Below are 19,309 nucleotides of genomic sequence, written 5' to 3'. Positions count from 1 at the left end.
CTGCGGCTCCTCATGCTGCGCCGCCTGAGCGCTTTAGCAAGCCCCAGGCGGCGCAGCACTGCTGTGTGGAGGGCGGCCGGGTTTGAGTGACCAGCAGGAGGGAGGTGCAGAGCGCTCCCTCCTGCCGGTCTCTTAATGTAGCGTGGCCGGGCGGCGCGGAACGCGGGACAGGAACCTCTGTTTCCTGTACCCGGCCGCCAGCGGAATAACAGGAAGTGCTCACTGAGTGAGCACTTCCCTTCAGTCCGCGGGCGGCCAGGTACAGGAAACAGAAGTTCCTGTCCCGCGTTCCGCGCCGCCCGGCCACGCTACATAGGCAGGTAGGAGGGTAAGGACCAGGTAGGAGGGTAAGGACCAGGGAGAGGGGTGTAAGGACCATGAAGGGAAGGGGGTGGGTAGTAAGGACCATGAAGGGAAGGGGGTGGGTAGTAAGGACCATGAAGGGAGGGGGGGCTGTAAGGACCATGAAGGGAGGGGGCGGTAAGGACCATGAAGGGAGGGGGGGTGGTAAGGACCATGAGGGGAGGGGGGTAAGGACCATGAGGGGAGGGGGGTAAGGACCATGAGGGGAGGGGGGTAAGGACCATGAGGGGAGGGGGGTAAGGACCATGAGGGGAGGGGGGTAAGGACCATGAGGGGGAGGGGGGGGGTAAGGACCATGAGGGGAGAGGGGGGGGGTAAGGACCACTAGGGGAGAGGGGGGTGGTAAGGACCACTAGGGGAGAGGGGGGTGGTAAGGACCATGAGTGGGGAGGGGGGTAAGGACCATGAGGGGGAGGGGGGGGGTAAGGACCACTAGGGGAGAGGGGGGGGGGTAAGGACCACTAGGGGAGAGGGGGGTGGTAAGGACCACTAGGGGAGAGGGGGGTGGTAAGGACCACTAGGGGAGAGGGGGGTAAGGACCACTAGGGGGTTTGGGAGAGGGAGGAACACTAAGGGGGGGGGAAGGACCACCAAAGGGGGGTAAGGAGGGAGGGCCACTAAGGAGAGGGGAGGAGGGTAAGGACTACTAAGGGGGGGGGGAGAGGGTAATGACCACTGGGGGGGAGATGACCACTAAAGGGAGAGAGGGGGGAGTGAGAAGACCACCAAGGGGGACAGCAGAGGGACAGGGGGCCAAGGGAGAGCACTAAGGGACAGAAGGGGGGAACACGGAGGGACAGGAGGGAAGGGGAAATCAATAACTGACAGGAGGGGAGAGCACTATGAATTTTTTTTTAAAAATAAAGAGCTGCTCCCCTCTCAGTCCCTATCCTACCCCACAAACCCTCTCTTTTACACTACACACATACATAATGCATCCCCCCCCACACACACAGAAACACACAATGCATCCCTTACGTTCACACAAACACTCATTCTCTTACACACAGAAACAAAATGCATCTCTTACACAATCAACGCACCCCTTACAGACACACACTGCATTCAATTACATACACAGAAACACACCTTGCACCCCTTACACACACACACAGAAACATACAATGCATTCCTTACATGCAAACACACACTACATCCCTTACACAAATTGGTATCCCTATAAACTACATTCCATAAGAACACACACATTGCATCCAGTCTACAAAAACGCATAAAACATCCCCTACACACATACACTCCACTTCCTGTGAGAGAACTCATGGGTGGGCCATGTAGGTATTTATGGGTGGGCATTGTAGGCATATTCACGGTCAAGCCCTGGGGGCCCAGACCTTGAGCTGTGTAATGGGCCCTGTTTGTTAATTGTTGTCTCCAGAGAGCCTCTTCTACACCAGACCTGTGGAGCCAGACTGAGCCCATCATCAGCCTCTTGTCCTCATCTGGTGGTAAGTAGGCAATCCAATATATTATTAGTGGCACTAATCTCTAATTTACCTCACATTAAATGGATACTATAGTCACCAGAAGCACTACAGCATAATGTAGTGGTTCTGGTGTCTATAGCCTGTAGGCTTTTAATTGTAAACAGTCTTTTCAGATAAAAGACACTTTGTGAAGACTGACGTTGGCCCATATGGCAGAGCATATGGGCGGGGCATTGTGATGTCACATGGTGGGCAGGACATATGGGGGGGGGGGCAGCAATTTTTTTTGCCTAGGGCGGCAAAAATCCTTGCACCGGCCCTGATCCTCCTCCGAGTCAGACCTGTGAGTGGGGCCTGGGAGTGGTGCTTGGGAGTCCCTCTCTTCCTGGGAGTCATCAGATGTCTCCAACTCACTCTGCGGTTCCGGCGCCATCTTGGCGGGCCGAGCCTGTGTAGGCCTCTGGAATGCAAGCCTAATGTCTGGTGCCGCGGGTTGCTCCGTGTAGGTTTGTTTTTTATGTTTGCGCCCCATGTTGTCAGCTGTCGGGTGGCAGGTAAGCCATGTAGTTTTGGAGCGGATTTCTCTGCTTTAGGACTCTGTGGGGCTGAAGCGGAGCTCCACAGATGTGCGACTGTTCAGCTCCGTAGTCGGCCACGCCACAAACTTAAACTTTTTAAATCTTTATCTACATTTCTCTCTCTTTTTATAGAATATCACCCAAGACCCGTTTGAACTTGCAGAAAAGTTGAGCAGAGAGAACGGGAAACCTGGTTCTGACTGCTGTTCTGGACCAAAGGCTTGTTCCTAAGGGGTCTAGATGACCATTGGAGTGACGTCATCACATTACCACATAGACCACAGCCTGGCACTGCCGCTTTCATTTCTAGAGGTGAACTTCCAAATATTCCATCATTTCATGGGGCAGAGCACCATTGTCAAGTCCTTTGATTTTCCAAATAAGGCCCAAATAAATACATCCGCACACATCCAAATGTTTATCCCTAGTTTTTGTATTCCGTGATAATTGGCAAAATGTATTAGCACCTGCGCAATCCATGGCAAGGCTCTAGATTGGTACCAAAAACACCCCCAAGCACAGACTGTGCTCTGTTAGAGTTTAATGGGAGTAGGAAGTAGAGGCATTCACCCAAAGTAATACAATCCATATTTTATAAATAAGTTACATACACATGCTTTTTAAAAAGCGCTTTTAGATCTAGACCCAAATTTATTAAGGTATGCCATCATTTAATCTACACTATTTACACGAAAAATATAAATAAGCCTTATTTAGTTGGGAGGAAAGACAGATGGGGTTAGGGACATTTCTGGATGTTGTCAGCTCCAGGGGATGTATCTATAACTGAACAAGGACATCAGGTCACCCAACCACATAAGGAAGAGGGTAAATAGAACAGATTGCGTAGGGGTAGGGGAGAGCAACATCAGAACCCCAATTTAAAACTGTTCCCTATCAGTGGCTTCCGTTTGTAGTATTAATACTGTATCGTGATCATTCAGTGAATGCTGTGATATGAACAAATATGCCACATGTTCGTGATTCAGGCAGCCATAGACTCTTTAAATCAAAGCCTCGGTGAGAATTATGTAACAAAGTAAGACTGAATGTTTGATCCAATCAAGAGCTGGTATGACCCGGTCTACAATAACACATATCAAAAAAGAGATGCATCATTCCCTGGGAATGGACATATTTACCACATTTTATGAGAAAAACGAGAAATAGAGCCCATTGTATATAAATTCCTGTCTGCTTCTGAAGTTTCCCACCCAACAGATTTAGGACAAATACTTTCCATAAGACAACATGTAGACAGAGTTTCTATATCTATCCTTCTTCCATGCTGGGTATTTTTAAATCTGTTTCTCAGCTATGCATATAGTACTATAAAAATGTCTTCTTTCCCCATCTTAAAATAAAAAAATGTTAATGCCAGCACTTAAATAGAAGCTTCTGTGTGACACTTTTGTATCTTTAATCCTTACTAGTATGAGATTTAGCTTATCTTGCGTAAAATTAAAATAGAACGATTGCTGCCCTGAGAGCATGATGGATTCTCAGGGTCACCTCTGATTCTGGTTACATCTAGCATTTAACCCCTTTAGTCCCAGTGTATGCATGTTTTGTATTGAAAAGCGGTACAAAACAAACTAGCACTTGTCTAAGGAGAAAAGTAGGCAAATCAAATGTCTGTCATGTTCCCATATAGACCCTTGCCTATACTTTCTGCTCATAGTCCTTCATAACTACTATACAGCAACTGTTGTAGGTCAAACTTCAAGAACTTATCAGAGTGTAAGAGTCCTAGATATTATACATTAAGCATGTCAAACTCGTGGCCCACAATGACTATTTTTGCAGCCCAGCGAGCCGCGAGTTTGCCATGCTTACTAAGGCAGAGAAGGCACCTGCTCTCCCCACATTGCAGGGGCCTACTCTGCTAAAATTTACCCGGTACCAGCCGTAGAGGAGAGGTTGCTGGGGGCAGCAAGGGAGCTCAGTCTATCTGCTCCATCGCGTGCACCCTCTGTAGTGGTGCCAGAATATGACGTAATTCCAGCATCACCAAACTGCGTCCACGTGGGCGCAGGAAGACTGAGCTCCCAAGAGAAGATCCCCATTGGACCCCAGGCCCCACACAAGCTCCCAAAGGTAGGGAACAATAAATTAAATTATGCGAGTGTGTGCAAGAATGTGTGTGTGTGTGTGTGTTTGTCAGTGTTGCGATGGCTGTGGCTGGACAGTGGAGTACCTGGAGGGGCACGGTGGCATGGAACGCCACGTCACATTCCGACGTGACGTCAACGTGCTCCACCGTCACAGGGTTTCAAGGAGTAGTGGGAGGATCCGCTTTGGCACAGGGTGCGGTCTGCGCCATTGGGGGTATACTAGAGGCTGGACTCCAGAGTTGTATACTGGCAGCGCAATGTGAGTGGAGTCTGCTTGTTGGCTAATATTTTTTTTTTTTTAAAACAAGGGCTGGGGTTTATTTTTTAATACTTTACTTTTCAAAACAAACCTACGTTTGAAGATTTAAGAAAAAAGACTTCTGAAGGTAATTATTTTTCCAGGTATTCCAATAAACCATTGTTAGGGTAAAGGTTTAGATAGGGCTTTTTATATATAAAGGGGGTAGGTTAGGAGTTTCGGGATATAGAGCCACCTATGGAGCCACTGGCTGCTCACTGTTTATCTGTTTATTAAACAGGCCCTCACCACCTGCATTGTGGGTGGGGCATAAGGGAGGTTATACCTATTGAGCCCCATAAGACTTATTTTTATTTTATTTATATTTTTACTTCAGGTAGTGGCTGGCTGGCTAGCAAGTGTTGGTCAGCCACAACAGAAGTTAACCCTTGTATTGCTGAGGTTTTATTTTTTTTAAACCATTGCTCGTTAATTTTAAACCCTTCATTCAGTTTTTCACACTGACAGAGCAGGGCTGCAAACCAAAGTTAAACTAATGAAACATTCATAAGAAGCAATGAAATAAAAAGTGACTTTATTAAAGTTGCACTCCTTCATAATTCCATATTATGTTACAATATTCCAATCAAAAGCGAAAATTGAGACCTTTACATAATAAAATTAGATTCTGCTACATGTAATGCACTATTTGTCCAACAAATACAGTGTTCCATTGTTAAAACGGCATAGAAGACATCCAGGGAAAAGCAACCAGACTGAGTTTTGGGCAACGGAAAGTGTGGTACATTGATGACATTTTTCATTCCAGCATGTAACAGTAATTATAAAGGGAGTCTTCAAGCAATATATGGGTTCAATTCTTAGTTTCTGTATCGGACAAAGATAGTGTGACATACATTTATTAAACCTCTTTAACTTACTATTATTTACAGTAATGCCACGTTTAAACCTCTGCTATGGAAATACCTTGGCAATGCTTTGAGCCAACAATTGTTCTGTGAGGCCGAGCCCCATCCCCTCTCTCCAGGGAGGGGTAATAGGAAAGAAGCATCCTTTTCCATTAGAAACTAACATGGAGTTGTTTATTCTCTAAACACTGAATTGTAGTGAACTGAAGATTTAATTACATTTGGGCAAAAATAGACTATTTGGGAAAAATTATCCAGTTATAGTCGCAGCTTAGCTATTAACAATTTTTTTTTTAAATGTAGCTTTCAATCCACTACAGTTTGGTGATTAGCAAATTAAGCCCAGGAGTGTAATAAGTCATTCACAGTGGAGAACTAAAACATTAAAGTGAACCTGTCATGCCAGGTTCAATAAGTATATAACAGTTCTCAAACAAATGTATAAATTACCACTCCCCTTCCCCCTCCCCCTTTGCACAATGATTGGCAATGCTTGGGAACAGTTCCCCAAATAAGGCAATCCGTCCTGATGGCGGTGACATGTTGGTCTTACTGCAAGCTCACTCTGTCACAAATACTTCTAACGCTTGCTTGGGGGATATAACAGAGTGCAGAAGAATTGCCTTGAGGAGGGTTCTCCTGCCATCGTCACTCAAGCCTTCTGCATAGCTGTCTATGATGACAAAATGCCCAAAGAATTGTTTGACAGCTGGGGGAAAGGACTGACCATTTAAAGAGTTTTAAATTAAAATATATACATTTGCAGTGCTATTTGCTAGCACAATTCATAGATGATATGTAGTGCTCTTATTTAAAGCAGTACATTTTAAAGTAAAATAAATGATAAAACAAAGCAACAACAAAACATTGTGCAAACATTCGGCATTACAAAAATTGAAATATTTGTTAATATGATCCATTTGTACAAATTCGGTACTACACATTTCATAAAAGGAAAATAACATACATATTCAACGGAATAAATAGTTTGACAACATTTGACATCTTCAACTTCAGGTTTCAACTGCCCAGAAATAGTTCGAGTGCAACTGTCAGAGCTCGTATGGATGGAGCATTGGAAGAATGAGAACGTAAAACAAAATTTATCAAAATTCTGAAATGTGACAGGGTAGGAGGAACGATGCGAGGAATATTTTCAGGTATATAATGAGTAAAGAAAAAACAAACATTATTGAATAATTATAATTATAAACAATACATCAAATTGGGATTGTGAACCAGAGCTACATTTGGAGGTTCCACTATGAAGATAAGCCAAAACTACTACTTCCTGAAATGTGAAGGAGAGAAAATAAAAAAGAAAAGAAATCCATCACCCGACACAATTCACATAGAAAATAAATTCAGGGAACATACATTAAATATGAAATAGTGATAGAATGTATAAACTCATTTTATGCTTATGGCCGCTTAATCAAAATAAACACAACAAATGAAATACAGTGAGAAAGCATGAACTTTTATAATTGAATGTATTTCTTGGGCGAGTTACAGTCTGAAGTTCACCGGTTTAAAACAATGGAAATCAATTGCCCCCTGCCAGATTTTATTACAAACTTTGCTAAGAAAATATAGACTCTGGCGTTAATGAATGTCATACCAAATTTGAATGAAATGGAAAATAAATTGCAAAATGTAGGCTAAAATTGGCAAACTGTCAGCAGCAGAATTTGAGAATGAATCTAAATGGTCTATTGTGGCCTTAATTTTACAATTCAATTTGTCAATAGAGCACGTAGCGAATAATAAGATCTTCTCTTTATTGCAAATATGTCCCCTGTACCGAACTTAATCAAACTCTCTTTATGGACTACGCATGGCTCCGCTCAACCCGTATGGCGATACTGTGAGTGCAGTAAGCAGAGTTAATTCATTGGATCAAGTTATCCTTTTTAACTATTTCCATTTAGGAGACAGATAATTCAATAAAGTTATACAGCAGGGTTTTATGGAACATATTATTGGAATATGTGGATTTAAGGTTTATTCAACATGTGACATTTTGAACATGCCATGTCTATCATTAAAAATACAATTTTACAATGAAATCTGAGACAGCCTGACATTCTATTGGTCTCATCCTTACGGGGGCACTCCGGGCTGGAATGGACATTTGTTTTTGTTAATGCATTGCATAGTAGATACATTAAAAAAAATGTGCACTAGCAACCAACTATGAAACATAAAAAGATAGTCACATTTGAAGATGCTGCATTTAGGATGAATCCCCAGGCTTTTAGCACATCCCAGATAAAAGGATGGGCCAACAACGTTCAATGGACATTTTCAAAGAAATAAACCCTTGCAATTTGCAGCTCAGTTACCTGACTTTTACTGACCAAAGCTGTCAGAGGAACTACAACACCCAACAGAAACCTTTGCTGTAGTTCCTGATGACATGAGCTGACCATTTATTAAACATCGAATTATAGTTAAGTGAAAACCAAATTGCAAAATAGAGAGTAAACGAACAGTTAACGGGTTACTCCAAGCATCATAACTACTACAGCCTGCTACAGTGGTTATGGTGGCAGGAATATTCTGCACTTGTTTCCCGTAAACTGTGTTATCATAAAACAATGAAGGTTAGATCAGGATAGGAAGGGGGGTGAGACGTACCAACAAGATGCAAGTATTTTAAGACTGAATACATGGGAAATAAATAAATTGGGTAATCAAATCACTACAATTCGCTGTTTGAGAATAAACCCTAGATTTTGATAAGCAATTGCATGCTGCAAAACATTACAAAACTGAGCATGCAAGCCCCCTCCCACCGTAACAAAATTCCCAAAACAAAATTCCCCCCCCCCAAAAAAGATGCACAAACATTTTAGTCTGTACTTTTTAATGGGACACTACAGGCATTAATACCATATAGAATTTAGCACATCAAGGCTTTACTGGCAGACCCAGCATAGAGATTAGCTGCAGAGCTTCATGGGGGATCTTAGTCCTCAATAGCTTCACCCCTCCAAAAAAATGAATATTCCCCAAATAAAATGTAAAAATAACAAAAAAACTTTCGTCACAATGTGACAAGCACTTTAGTTTTGGTAGAATGGCATCTAGTAATTCCTATTTAGATCCTGATTTTGACAAGAAAACAATCCACTATATAACAATATAAGTTTTTAAGATCAGGGTGTTCACCTTACAAAATAAGGAACAAGGGGGGGCGTGGCCAGCAGCTGAACCGAGCGGACGTCTCCTTGCAGAGCTCCGCTCGGAATCACAGACACAAACTAGTGAAACCACGGAAAAAACGGGGAATACACCCGAAAACGACAGATTACCCCCACGCAGAGACAATGGGGAAGAAGAATAAAAAGTATCAGGGCTCGGGTACGCCTAGGCAACCCGACATAAGAGTATCTTTTGGGACACCACAGAGACCCAAGATGGCGCCTACGGCCTATCACTCACCTGAAGCCTCAGCAGAGGAAGAAGAATCGCCGCCCTCACCCAGATCGGAAGCCCGATCCAGCACACCTGAATCTGAAGCAGACGAAACCCCAGCCACAAAAGGGGATATAAAAAGACTCCTGGTGGAACTGAGGCAGATATGGAGGGAGGACCTCCAGAAGGTCCAGACAGACGTGGAGGGTGTCCGCCACGCGGTTTAAGATTTGGAGGCGCGGGAGACCTCCAGGGACAGAAAACTGCGATACAGACAAGAACATGCAGCTGCTCTCATCGCAGGTACAAGACCTGAGGCGTACAGTGACCACCATAGAGGCAAGACACAGGCAAAAAAACCTGCGACTCAGGGGTATCCCTGAAAACATAGAAAATACGCAGCTCCTACACTATGTCCACACCCTCATAGCTGCCATGGGCATTAAAAACGCCACAGACAAGACACAAATTACCACAGCTTTCAGGGTGCGGAAATCAACAGCGGCACCTAAAGAAGCACCCAGGGACGTTATTATCGTTACCGGGGATATCTCTGTGAGGGCCGCCATATTAACCCGATCCAGGGAAATGGGAACGGTGTCTCACGAAGGACACAGAGTGGCAGTGTACACAGACACACCGTTCTAAGCCCTAACAGAGAAAAGAAAACTAGCACCTATAGCCAGAATGTTGAGAGATGCTAACACAAGATACCGCTGGGGCATGGATGGATCCCTCACCACAGACATCAAAGGTGAAAGGCACACAATCACCTCAAAAGATGATCTCGACGGTTTCCTGCGACTCGCCGGCCTGCCATCATTGCAGCAGCAAGAGCCCCCACCATCCAAAGACCTACCGGTAGAACCGGAGAGCAGCAAACATAACAAGCGCAAACAAGATAAGACACCCGGTACCACAATAAAGAGACTGACACCTGCATTCAGAGGAGAGTCAGAACGCAGGCAAAATAGACAGCCGTATTGAGGAACAGGAGAATGGTCATTGCTGTTTAGGCTGAAAACCAATATGTTGTGTGTCTCCTTCCCAAGTGCCCATATATACCGCTATCTTAGTTTTATGTTCCCACACTGTTTGATGTATATGTACCTCTAAAAAGAATATGACAGATATAATTGTCAAACTGTAAAACTTTCAATATAACATAAATTGAAAAAATAAATAAAAAATAAGGAACAAAATAAACATTTTTATTTCCATTTTGGAAGAAACTCTATATAAATATATATTGCTCGTATAACAATGCGATAAAGTGTGACTATGCATTCATTCGTTCTTTCAAGGCAATACAGGATCCTTAAACTCAAATCACACACAAAAGCTTTCGGTAAGACTTCTATTGGAACAGGGATATAGGTTTGCCCTATGTAATACAGAGAAGAAGGGTACGTCTTCTTTTGAAAAATCTGTATTCCTAACGCTACAGTCTTGATGGCCATTGTCATTTAGGTCGTCCCCCCCATGTGTTCCATAAAACAAACAAAAACAAAACACTAATTACTCACTCCTCCTCAGAGTCTTCCAGATGTGTGCGCTTACAATGATGGGCTAATCCAATGCTCTTCACAGAGCATGGGAAAATGTAGGCGCGCGCGTAGCATATGCCGCGATTCCATGATTCTCTATGGCTGACCGTGATGGCACCGCGCAGGTGACCTCATGGTATAAGAGGTGGGAAGTTTCCAATCTTTCTTTTTACTTTAATATTGGGTTTGGGGGGTATAGCACAGGGTGGCCAGCACTGAACGCACTATAACAATTTCAGTAAGATGAAGTTGTTAAGGTGCCTTCAGTGTTCCTTTAAAAGATCACTACAACCTCTTTGAATACCATTAACACTACCACTTATTATAGTAGTTACAGTACTAGGAATACAGGTTTTAGTCTAAATATTTTCAAAAGCTTTACATTTCTGCTGGAGATATAATAAGGATGTTTAATCTCCTCATTATCTCGCTTAATATTTGTACGGAGTTAAAAAGGATTGTGTGGTCACAGCTTGCATTGAGAAGCTATGGTCAAAGATTATTTAGGCTTGCCGGGAAGTCCGACATCCCTTGCAGTGCCTTCTAGTTGCCATTGACCTCTTCTGGATCAGGACTTGCTGCTATGAGGACTTATTTTTTTCCCCTTTTCATAACAGCCTTAACGAAGGCTGTTATAGGGTGCCATTCAAGGACACAAACACAAATAGACATGGGAAATATTTAGAATAGATTCTTGACACTGTACAACTCGATTTGGAGGTTTTAACGTTAAACACACTATGAAATGTTTTCATGACTGGCCTGCAAATTTCCATGAATGACTGGGCTTAAGGGGATGCAATCAAATAAATTAGGAACAATAAGATCTAATAAGATGTATGCTTACAACATTACCCAAGGTGCTTTACAGTAATATTTATTCTGTTAGTGCTGCCAAAATTAATACAACGGTTTTTGCCAATCTACTTCCAGGAATGTTCTAATTATAAAGTGTCTGCATTTGCCAATCTTTTCCCACTTGCTTTCGACATAAACTAAATCTTTATTATCATATTGGTATTACTAATTAAACTGTTAAATAAAATGGAAACAAAAAAATAAATAAATATACACCATGTTGTATCATCAGGGCAGCCTCAGATTACAGCACTTCAATGAATGTATAGGGTGTATTGGGTTTCAGACCAACAAACCCAATAAAAGCAGAAACATCGCGTTTTCCATGAAATACTCCTTTTTTATAAATATATTTCTGTTAACACAGCTACTTAAAAAGGTCTGATTTTTACTAAAATAGTATATTTAAAAAAAAAAAAAAAAAACTGCATACTCTGGTAGCTGCACATTTTCCCCTCTTTTGCACAGTGGAATGCTGGGAACTAATCAGATCAACTGAGGATTATTCTATAAATAGGTTATTGAACAGGGAACCGAGAACTATGTGAAAATTATGCCATTGAGGGTTTCTGGAGACATCAAAATAAGTCTTTAAAACCCAGCGATAGCATTATTGTACCCAAATGCCAGCTTCCTCTCTATCTTTTACATTTGGTTATTTACTTGAAATTGGTGGAAGTTAAATTCAGTTCTCTGTCCATAGCAGCAGAGGAGCTAGGTATCTAGGGAGATAGACTCGCACTGTTCTGTCTCCTCAGTTCCTCTTTCACAATATCATTATTGGGGGATGGCTGAAAATGTAACCCCATAAATCTCTGGCAGACCAGAACATATATGTCCCAATGCTGCCATAAGATTTGGGGTTCCCATAGTGCACGGCGTCTATCAAACCATGAATTACAGGGAATAAGTCATCACCCACAGTACAGTGTGTGTAGATACAATCACATATACATCCATCCATCTATATAGACCCGCACACACACACACACACACACACACACACACAAGCAAAGGATTGCACTCTGAGGTTGGCCTTCAGACAGACTTATAAAGATAGACTAACAATGCAATACAACACACTTTTTTGGATATAAAAAAGAGGAAAACTCACCAATAGAGTAAGGGTCCAGGTTCATAACCAAGTGATATTTCGTTATAGGATGTCAAAAGCTCAAAGACAATACGGGCAAAAATTACTTTGATCTCTGGCTTCGTTAATCAACACTATTTTCATCCACATTGTCAACTTCTCTTATTTTTGTAAGGCACTCACTTTTTGTATTGCTAGGTTGCTCACGGAGATATTATTTAGCCAGTATGTGTATACGCTAGTCCATTCGGTTGCTAAGCAATCAAATCCCTATGTGCGGTTATCCACCATACCAACTCACGTTCTCATATATAAGCATTGCATCTCACCGTACTTATTTGCTACATTTATGTGGACTTTTGAGATGCTTTATTTAATCTTTCAGCAACAGCATCCCATATCGTAGGAATAAAATGTCACAACTGATTTTGGGTTACAGTTACGTTAAGTTCATGGACTTTGATGTTCCTATTTTGGGCACTTTTTCATAAAATCCATTTCAAAAATATTTTGATCCATTTGAGTTGGATCTGCACTCAGAATTCATACAAACAACACACACACGATATAAAGTACATGCACAAACAGTTTTCACAATGGTCTCCGAGCAGCTATAAAAAAATAAATAAAAAAAACATGACAGATGGTCATAATATCACATGGTACTTTTGGCAGAATTTACTATAGCTTATTTGGATGCAAATATCAAGTTGGGAATATCGGTTTAATATAAGGAACGGCCATTGAGGAACGACAGCAAAAAATATAGGCATCATAAAAAATATATTTTCTCTGGTACTAAGACACCAACCACAGAACACTTATTATTAAGGCTACTGTTGTCTGGGCTACAAGAAACAGATATTTTAAAACAAACAAAACATTTAACAACTTTGTTGAAATTAAGTTGTGTTGCAAAGAGGTTCTGGGTGTCCTCTTACTGAAAGAAGTTAAACTACTGATGAACTGTTTAACCACAAAGTCTGCATTTCAGATCAATGTACGAGGCTGAGCACATTAGCCGATACTTTGTCTATAACCAACGCCCCCCATTGAGAAAAGTAAGTGTAAAAGACACAAACTCTTTTCAGTCACTTTTGTCAACTGGAAGCTACTGATTGAAGTCTTGGACATTGAGTGAAAATGCGGTGGCATAGCAATAGGGCACCTGCTTGCAAACTTTGGAGTTAAACCATTCGTTAACAGTTTATTGACTTCAGGTAAGAAAACGCATGGGACGTCCTCGCACCATAACTTGATTTGCAATGAACAATTTATTTTATCTTGGTTTACACCAAGACATTTAGTGACCCACTGGACTAGTACAGTATACACAATCATGGAAACCTGTAGGGTGCGTTTTCCTTTAATTGCATTCAAACATAACACTTAAAAATTGCTGTCCACACACATGGGCATCTTTGTTTTGCGAAAGCCCATTCTTTTACACCAACCTCAAACATAAAATTGGGGGCTCAATGGTAAACATCAATATTTCTTTTCACAGCTGAAATGACTTAGCTAACATATGCACCGCTGCTTATTTCGCTTTTGAAATTAATGGCAACAGGGCAGCTATGTTATAAGCAATAGCAAAGCCCCATGTCATCCCCCCCCCCCCCCCTGCAATGCATGAACATACAGGCAAATTAGGGGAGCAGAGTATTTAGTGTTCTGCCATTGAACGGCAGTTGTAGTTTACTGTACCTGGAATGCAGAAGATTGCCTATCACAGTATAGAAACAAAACAGACCAACAACAAAAGTAGGGGTTCATGCACTGGACAATGATCTGTGTTGAAAAATAACTTAGTGGCTAAGGGTGGACAAAAAGGAACCTCCCCAACTGAGCTATAGTAGGACTACAACTTGCATGGTGTTTTAGGGCCTTAAGGAGTTGTTTCTATAAAACTGGGGGATGGAGAGGAGGACGAAGTATTTTTGTCCATTACAGTGGTGTTGGAATAAAACAAAACAAAAAATCGTGTCTGTTTTAACCCAAATTTCGCAATTCTAAATTCAATTTATCCTCTAGTGAGCAAGCCTCCAAATGCTTCCAAAATTTCAGTTCTAGAACCTATGAATATTTCAGTTTCACAAAGCCTAGTAAGGCATTATATAGGGTTAAATAGTTAATGCAGGGACACTCCGAGCATCAATATAACTTCAATGCATTTAATAGATATTGGCCTCATTAATATGCTGCATTTTTGCATGCTCAAATCTTTATAGCAATCTATCTTTAGAGCACAAAGAAAAATAAATGTTTTGAAAAACGCTGCACTATAAAGCTACGTCCTAAGTTATTATGAAATGTACACAGTCTCAGCCGCAACAGCACTAAATGAGACAGTCATAGAAACAACAAACAGGCACTGATACCCTTACTATGTGTCTCCCTGGGTGACTAATTCCTAATTCAGGTTGTTTTGTAGTTCAGACCTTTCACTGCTGTCAATGGCTGAGCTGCTCACATACATTTGCTAACAAAGTCTTTTCCTTAATCAAATGCAAGAACGTTGTATTGGTGCCCGGAGTGTCTTTTTAACATTTGGAGAGGCGAGAATGGTCAGCATACCAAAAAAATAAAAAAAAATCACAAATCATCATTATAAGCACACATCTGTTTTAGAACAAGTTAAAACGGCAGCATTTATCACCATAATCATGAAAATTACTAGCAGCTAAGAAGGAAAACTTATTACTCATAAAAATATTGGCTTGTAGAAATAGTGTTTCTTTTTTTTGGGAGGTGGGGAGGGGAGGTGGACAGAACACATTGTGTGATTTCATTTGAAAGCAGGAAAGAGGTGATCACAGTGATTTGCAAAATAGGGGTATAATTACTTATTAACCCATTTTGTTGCTGGAATGGTCAACCAGCTTAATGGGCAAACACCCACAGCACTAGAAGGGTTAAAAAACACTTGCATTGATTTTTGCGGTTCAATAAAATAGGACTGCGTTCTACAAATAACAATAGTGAAATCTTAATACATTATGGTAGTAACTCTGCCAAACATATTGATTAAACATATGTTTAGCCAAGTGGTTTAAAGGGGACAATCCCACTACACAGTGATTTGAATACGATTATTAACAAGTTAAAACCACTTTACAATGCAGGGTAAATCAGACTGATGTTGTGTTAAATTAGCTGGATAGTGCAATGTAATCTATTAATGCAGTCACAGACAAGGTGCAAATGCATTGTTAGCCAGATTAGGAGAAAATCAGGAAACTAAGCATCACTGAACACAAATGATACAGGCCATGCAATAAGGCACTAGCAGCTAGCACTGAGGGGGTTTAGATCTAAACGAGTGATACAAATAGAAAATATATATATTTTAAATCATGCTGTACCTATCATAGTTTCATGACAGATGCTGTAAATATGGGCTTGCCATTTTGCTATAGATAATTTGACAAATAGGGTCATTTTAGATCATAAGCTGGTTTGGGCATGGCCTTCTTCACAGACTTTCCATATATCAAACATGTTTTGTTAGAACGGTTTGTCTTGTTTTACCCATTGTACAACAACACCGCAAATTATGTTGGCGCTATGTTGAGAAATTGGAATTTTCTACGATGCTTGTGCATGTGAATATTGCACTTTACAAAGCCAGATATTTTTGGGTAAGCCATCAAAATGAATCTTTGGGTCAGCTTGTTAAAGTGACAATTTATCATAATTTGTTTCTAAAAAGAATAAAATAATCTAGAAAATTCATAAAATAAAGATCATTATAAAAAGTTTCACGGAATCTTAGCACTAACATCTCTGGGGTTCCAGCTAATTTGGAGGTACCATAATCCTTAAAGTGTGAATTTGTAAGTGGCCAAAAAGCTACATAGATATTTGTTTTTTTATTTTGATGGCATGGAGGAGCTGCTTAACTGGGACACAAATAAGCAATATGGGGTCCCTGCGAATGCCCCCTGCCATTTCTTTTGATAAACCAGGATGAGCAGAAGCTATGCCCAGGCATACAGATCTATGAAAGAAGGCACAGACTGCCAACCAGGGCAGGCAGATACAAGAAATACTACATTTTCTAATCATTAGATTAGATATACACACACAATTCTCTAAAATGGCCATGTCTTCGTTTAAAGAAACTGTGCGGAATAATTTTAAGATCTGGTCTTATGACTGCTTAGATTACAAAATTATTAATTTAGCGTTGTGTACTGGTGCAGACTTAAAACGAAAAAAAACCAAAACTAAATTAGTTCACTTGAATGTCTCTCTATGTCCTGTGAGAAAAGGAGGGCAATGTTCTCAGTTATTGGTTTTGGGGCATTATGGGAGGTAATCACAGGAGATACTTGATCCTTGTTTTGGTCTCACTTGACTAATCCCTATTTAGTGTGTTACAATTGGTTTCCTTTCCACGTCTCTCCGGCTCTCGGTTTTAAGTTCCTGCTGCCGCTGGGCTCAGAATCTTTGGTCTCAGAATGCTGGCTGGCGCATGACGAGCATGCGCTCAGGATGTTTGCAGTTGCACAAATAGGAATCCAGGAGCGAAGCTTGAGAATGTAGTGAGGGATGTCCCACAAGTCAATAGGCTGAGCTCTGTATCAGATAGGCCCTTCACTGTGCATACTGTGATTGGACTTGTTGTGTGTGACACAGTTCTGTTCATTTAAAAGGTTTGCGGTTTCATCCGCTAAACCATCGTGAAGCTCAGTCAGAGTCATATCAATCTTAGTGTTTTCACTGTCTGAAGATTGAGGTGTTTTGTCCATTCGTGAAGCCATGAGGGCGTTTTGGTACTGCTGCCTTGTTATCTAGTTTAGAAGAAAGAAAAAAAGTGTCAGGTCTAAAGTACTTCGGGCACCAATATCTAAAGCACTGATATTGCAGAGTATATATATTATATCTGACATCAATTTCATTTCTACCCCACAGTTGAGATAAAACTTAAAATAAAATCAGAATTGAATGAAAATTGTAGTGTCAGGAATTAAAATGTATATTCCTGACACTACAGGTCTAAATTGCTTTTTAGCCCCCCAGCCCATCCCTTACCTCCGGTTAAAATGATGTTAAACTCACCTTTTTTCCAGCGCTGCATGGGTCTGGTCGCACCAGGTCACGCCTATTTGTTTAGAATGGAATGATATCAATTGGAGCTGTCCTTAAATCATCACTAAAATTCCATACATTGAATGCTCAGTTGGGGCAACCAAATTGCTCCCTGTAAGTATTTTTTTTTTCTTTAAAGACAGTAGAAGGAGGGAAATGTCACCAGCCATGCCCCACAAACATCGACTACAAGTGGTTCTTTATCAGTACCTTCTGGCCATACTTAAACATCAGAGAGAATGGGGAGACCTTCTGAAAGGCTCACTAGTTATCACTAAAAGTGAGTGGTTTGAGCCCCAATGGGACAAGACCTCTCTAACCCATCCTCCTAGTTTGATGCTTTATTGCCACTGAAATATATCAAATCATAACTTATGGCATGCTTTGCTTGGATGTACAAACCAGTTGTACTTGTGAGAACTGCCCCAGCTTGATGGAGGTACGTCCAATACACTCCCTCATCCACCCAGTAACCACAAGTCATGATGCCAACTCCCCTGGCCACAATGTAGGCAATATAGAAGGGATTGGAATCACAAAAGGATCAGGACTACTCAACATTAAGAATATGGTTTAAAAAAAAAAAAAAAAGGGTGGGGGGGAGGGGGGGGAACAGGACAAATAAAAGACAGGGAGCACAGAAAGAAGTGATAAGAGGAAAAAAATACAAGCAAAAGAAGGGAAACAAAAAAACTGCACATTTTCGTATATAGATACACCAGCTACCAGAATGAGCAGTTAGGCTCATCCTTTCTATTCTAACGGAGAATAGCACCATGCTGAATTCTGTAAAAAATATGAACATTAATGTGTTCACCATAACAATATTTTGATCGTATGCAAAAATATATTTGGGCAAAGTGGGTAATATTTTGCTGTGCTTGTGTCCTGTTTTAACTGAACATGTGACAACAATCCCTCGATCTGCTGTAAATATCAGAGCCTGTAAAATGGTTGAAAGTGTAAGATGTAAAAAGATACCTTGACAAACTGCAGATCTGCTATGGCTCTTACAGAGTAATCGGGAATATACACTTGTAAGTAAGCGGCATTCAGCTGGTTATTACTGCTCCCAAGTGTTGGTGTCACGGCATCTATTCTGTCACTTCGGTTTAGAGAGTCAGAGTGGTTCAACCCACAGGGCCGGGGTGGCGATTTATTTTCAGCTGCACAAAAATAAATGTAAAAAAATAAAATAAGACAACTGTATTGCACAATAGAAATAACTCGTAAAAATCGATTCAATGACAGAAGCTTAACGTTTCATTAAGCAATGCATACAATTATAAGGCTGCAGACAAAAGGAACAGAACTGCGCAAAAGTCCTAAAAACATTAATTCGAAAACGTTGCCTTCATGCTCTCCCTCTTATTTCGTTCTTCTGAAGGTCTCTGCCGTATACATACACTAAGGAATAAATGGCAAACCCCAATACAGGCGTCAATGGGAGCATATTGCGTTTGTACCAAAAGACTCATACTATAGTACACCAGCAAATGTCTCCCTTTCGTCTCACTCAAATGCATGTGTGGGTGTTCAGTGCATGCGCACAACTGTTGTGTGTATGCAGCATGCATGGTATGTGACCTTTGCACACAATAGGAAGCACTGCGCATGCCACACCATTTTT

The 19,309-nt window shown here is 41.2% G+C and overlaps 2 protein-coding genes across 4 annotated transcripts in view; one reads left to right on the top strand and one right to left on the bottom strand.

Moving 5' to 3' along the window:
* Positions 1-19,309, top strand: part of LOC134574970 (arsenite methyltransferase-like) — a 193,650-nt gene that overhangs the window by 38,566 nt on the left and 135,775 nt on the right. For both annotated transcript variants that reach the window (XM_063434079.1, XM_063434080.1), the window contains exon 12: positions 2,519-2,743. In XM_063434079.1, the coding sequence (XP_063290149.1) occupies positions 2,519-2,617 (99 nt within the window). In that variant the 3' untranslated portion in view covers positions 2,618-2,743. The remainder of the gene's footprint in view (positions 1-2,518; positions 2,744-19,309) is intronic.
* The window catches only part of CNNM2 (cyclin and CBS domain divalent metal cation transport mediator 2), a 102,470-nt gene continuing 100,276 nt past the window's right edge, over positions 17,116-19,309 (bottom strand). For both annotated transcript variants that reach the window (XM_063434081.1, XM_063434082.1), the window contains 2 exons: positions 18,661-18,845; positions 17,116-17,381 (listed from right to left, as the gene is read on the bottom strand). In XM_063434081.1, coding sequence (XP_063290151.1) covers positions 17,172-17,381; positions 18,661-18,845 — 395 coding nt within the window. In that variant the 3' untranslated portion in view covers positions 17,116-17,171. The remainder of the gene's footprint in view (positions 17,382-18,660; positions 18,846-19,309) is intronic.

Source organism: Pelobates fuscus, chromosome 10 (assembly GCF_036172605.1).
Source record: "Pelobates fuscus isolate aPelFus1 chromosome 10, aPelFus1.pri, whole genome shotgun sequence".
NCBI classification, from domain to species: domain Eukaryota; kingdom Metazoa; phylum Chordata; class Amphibia; order Anura; family Pelobatidae; genus Pelobates; species Pelobates fuscus.
Note: the sequence above shows the minus strand (reverse complement) of the source record. Positions and strands in the feature narration are given on the sequence as shown.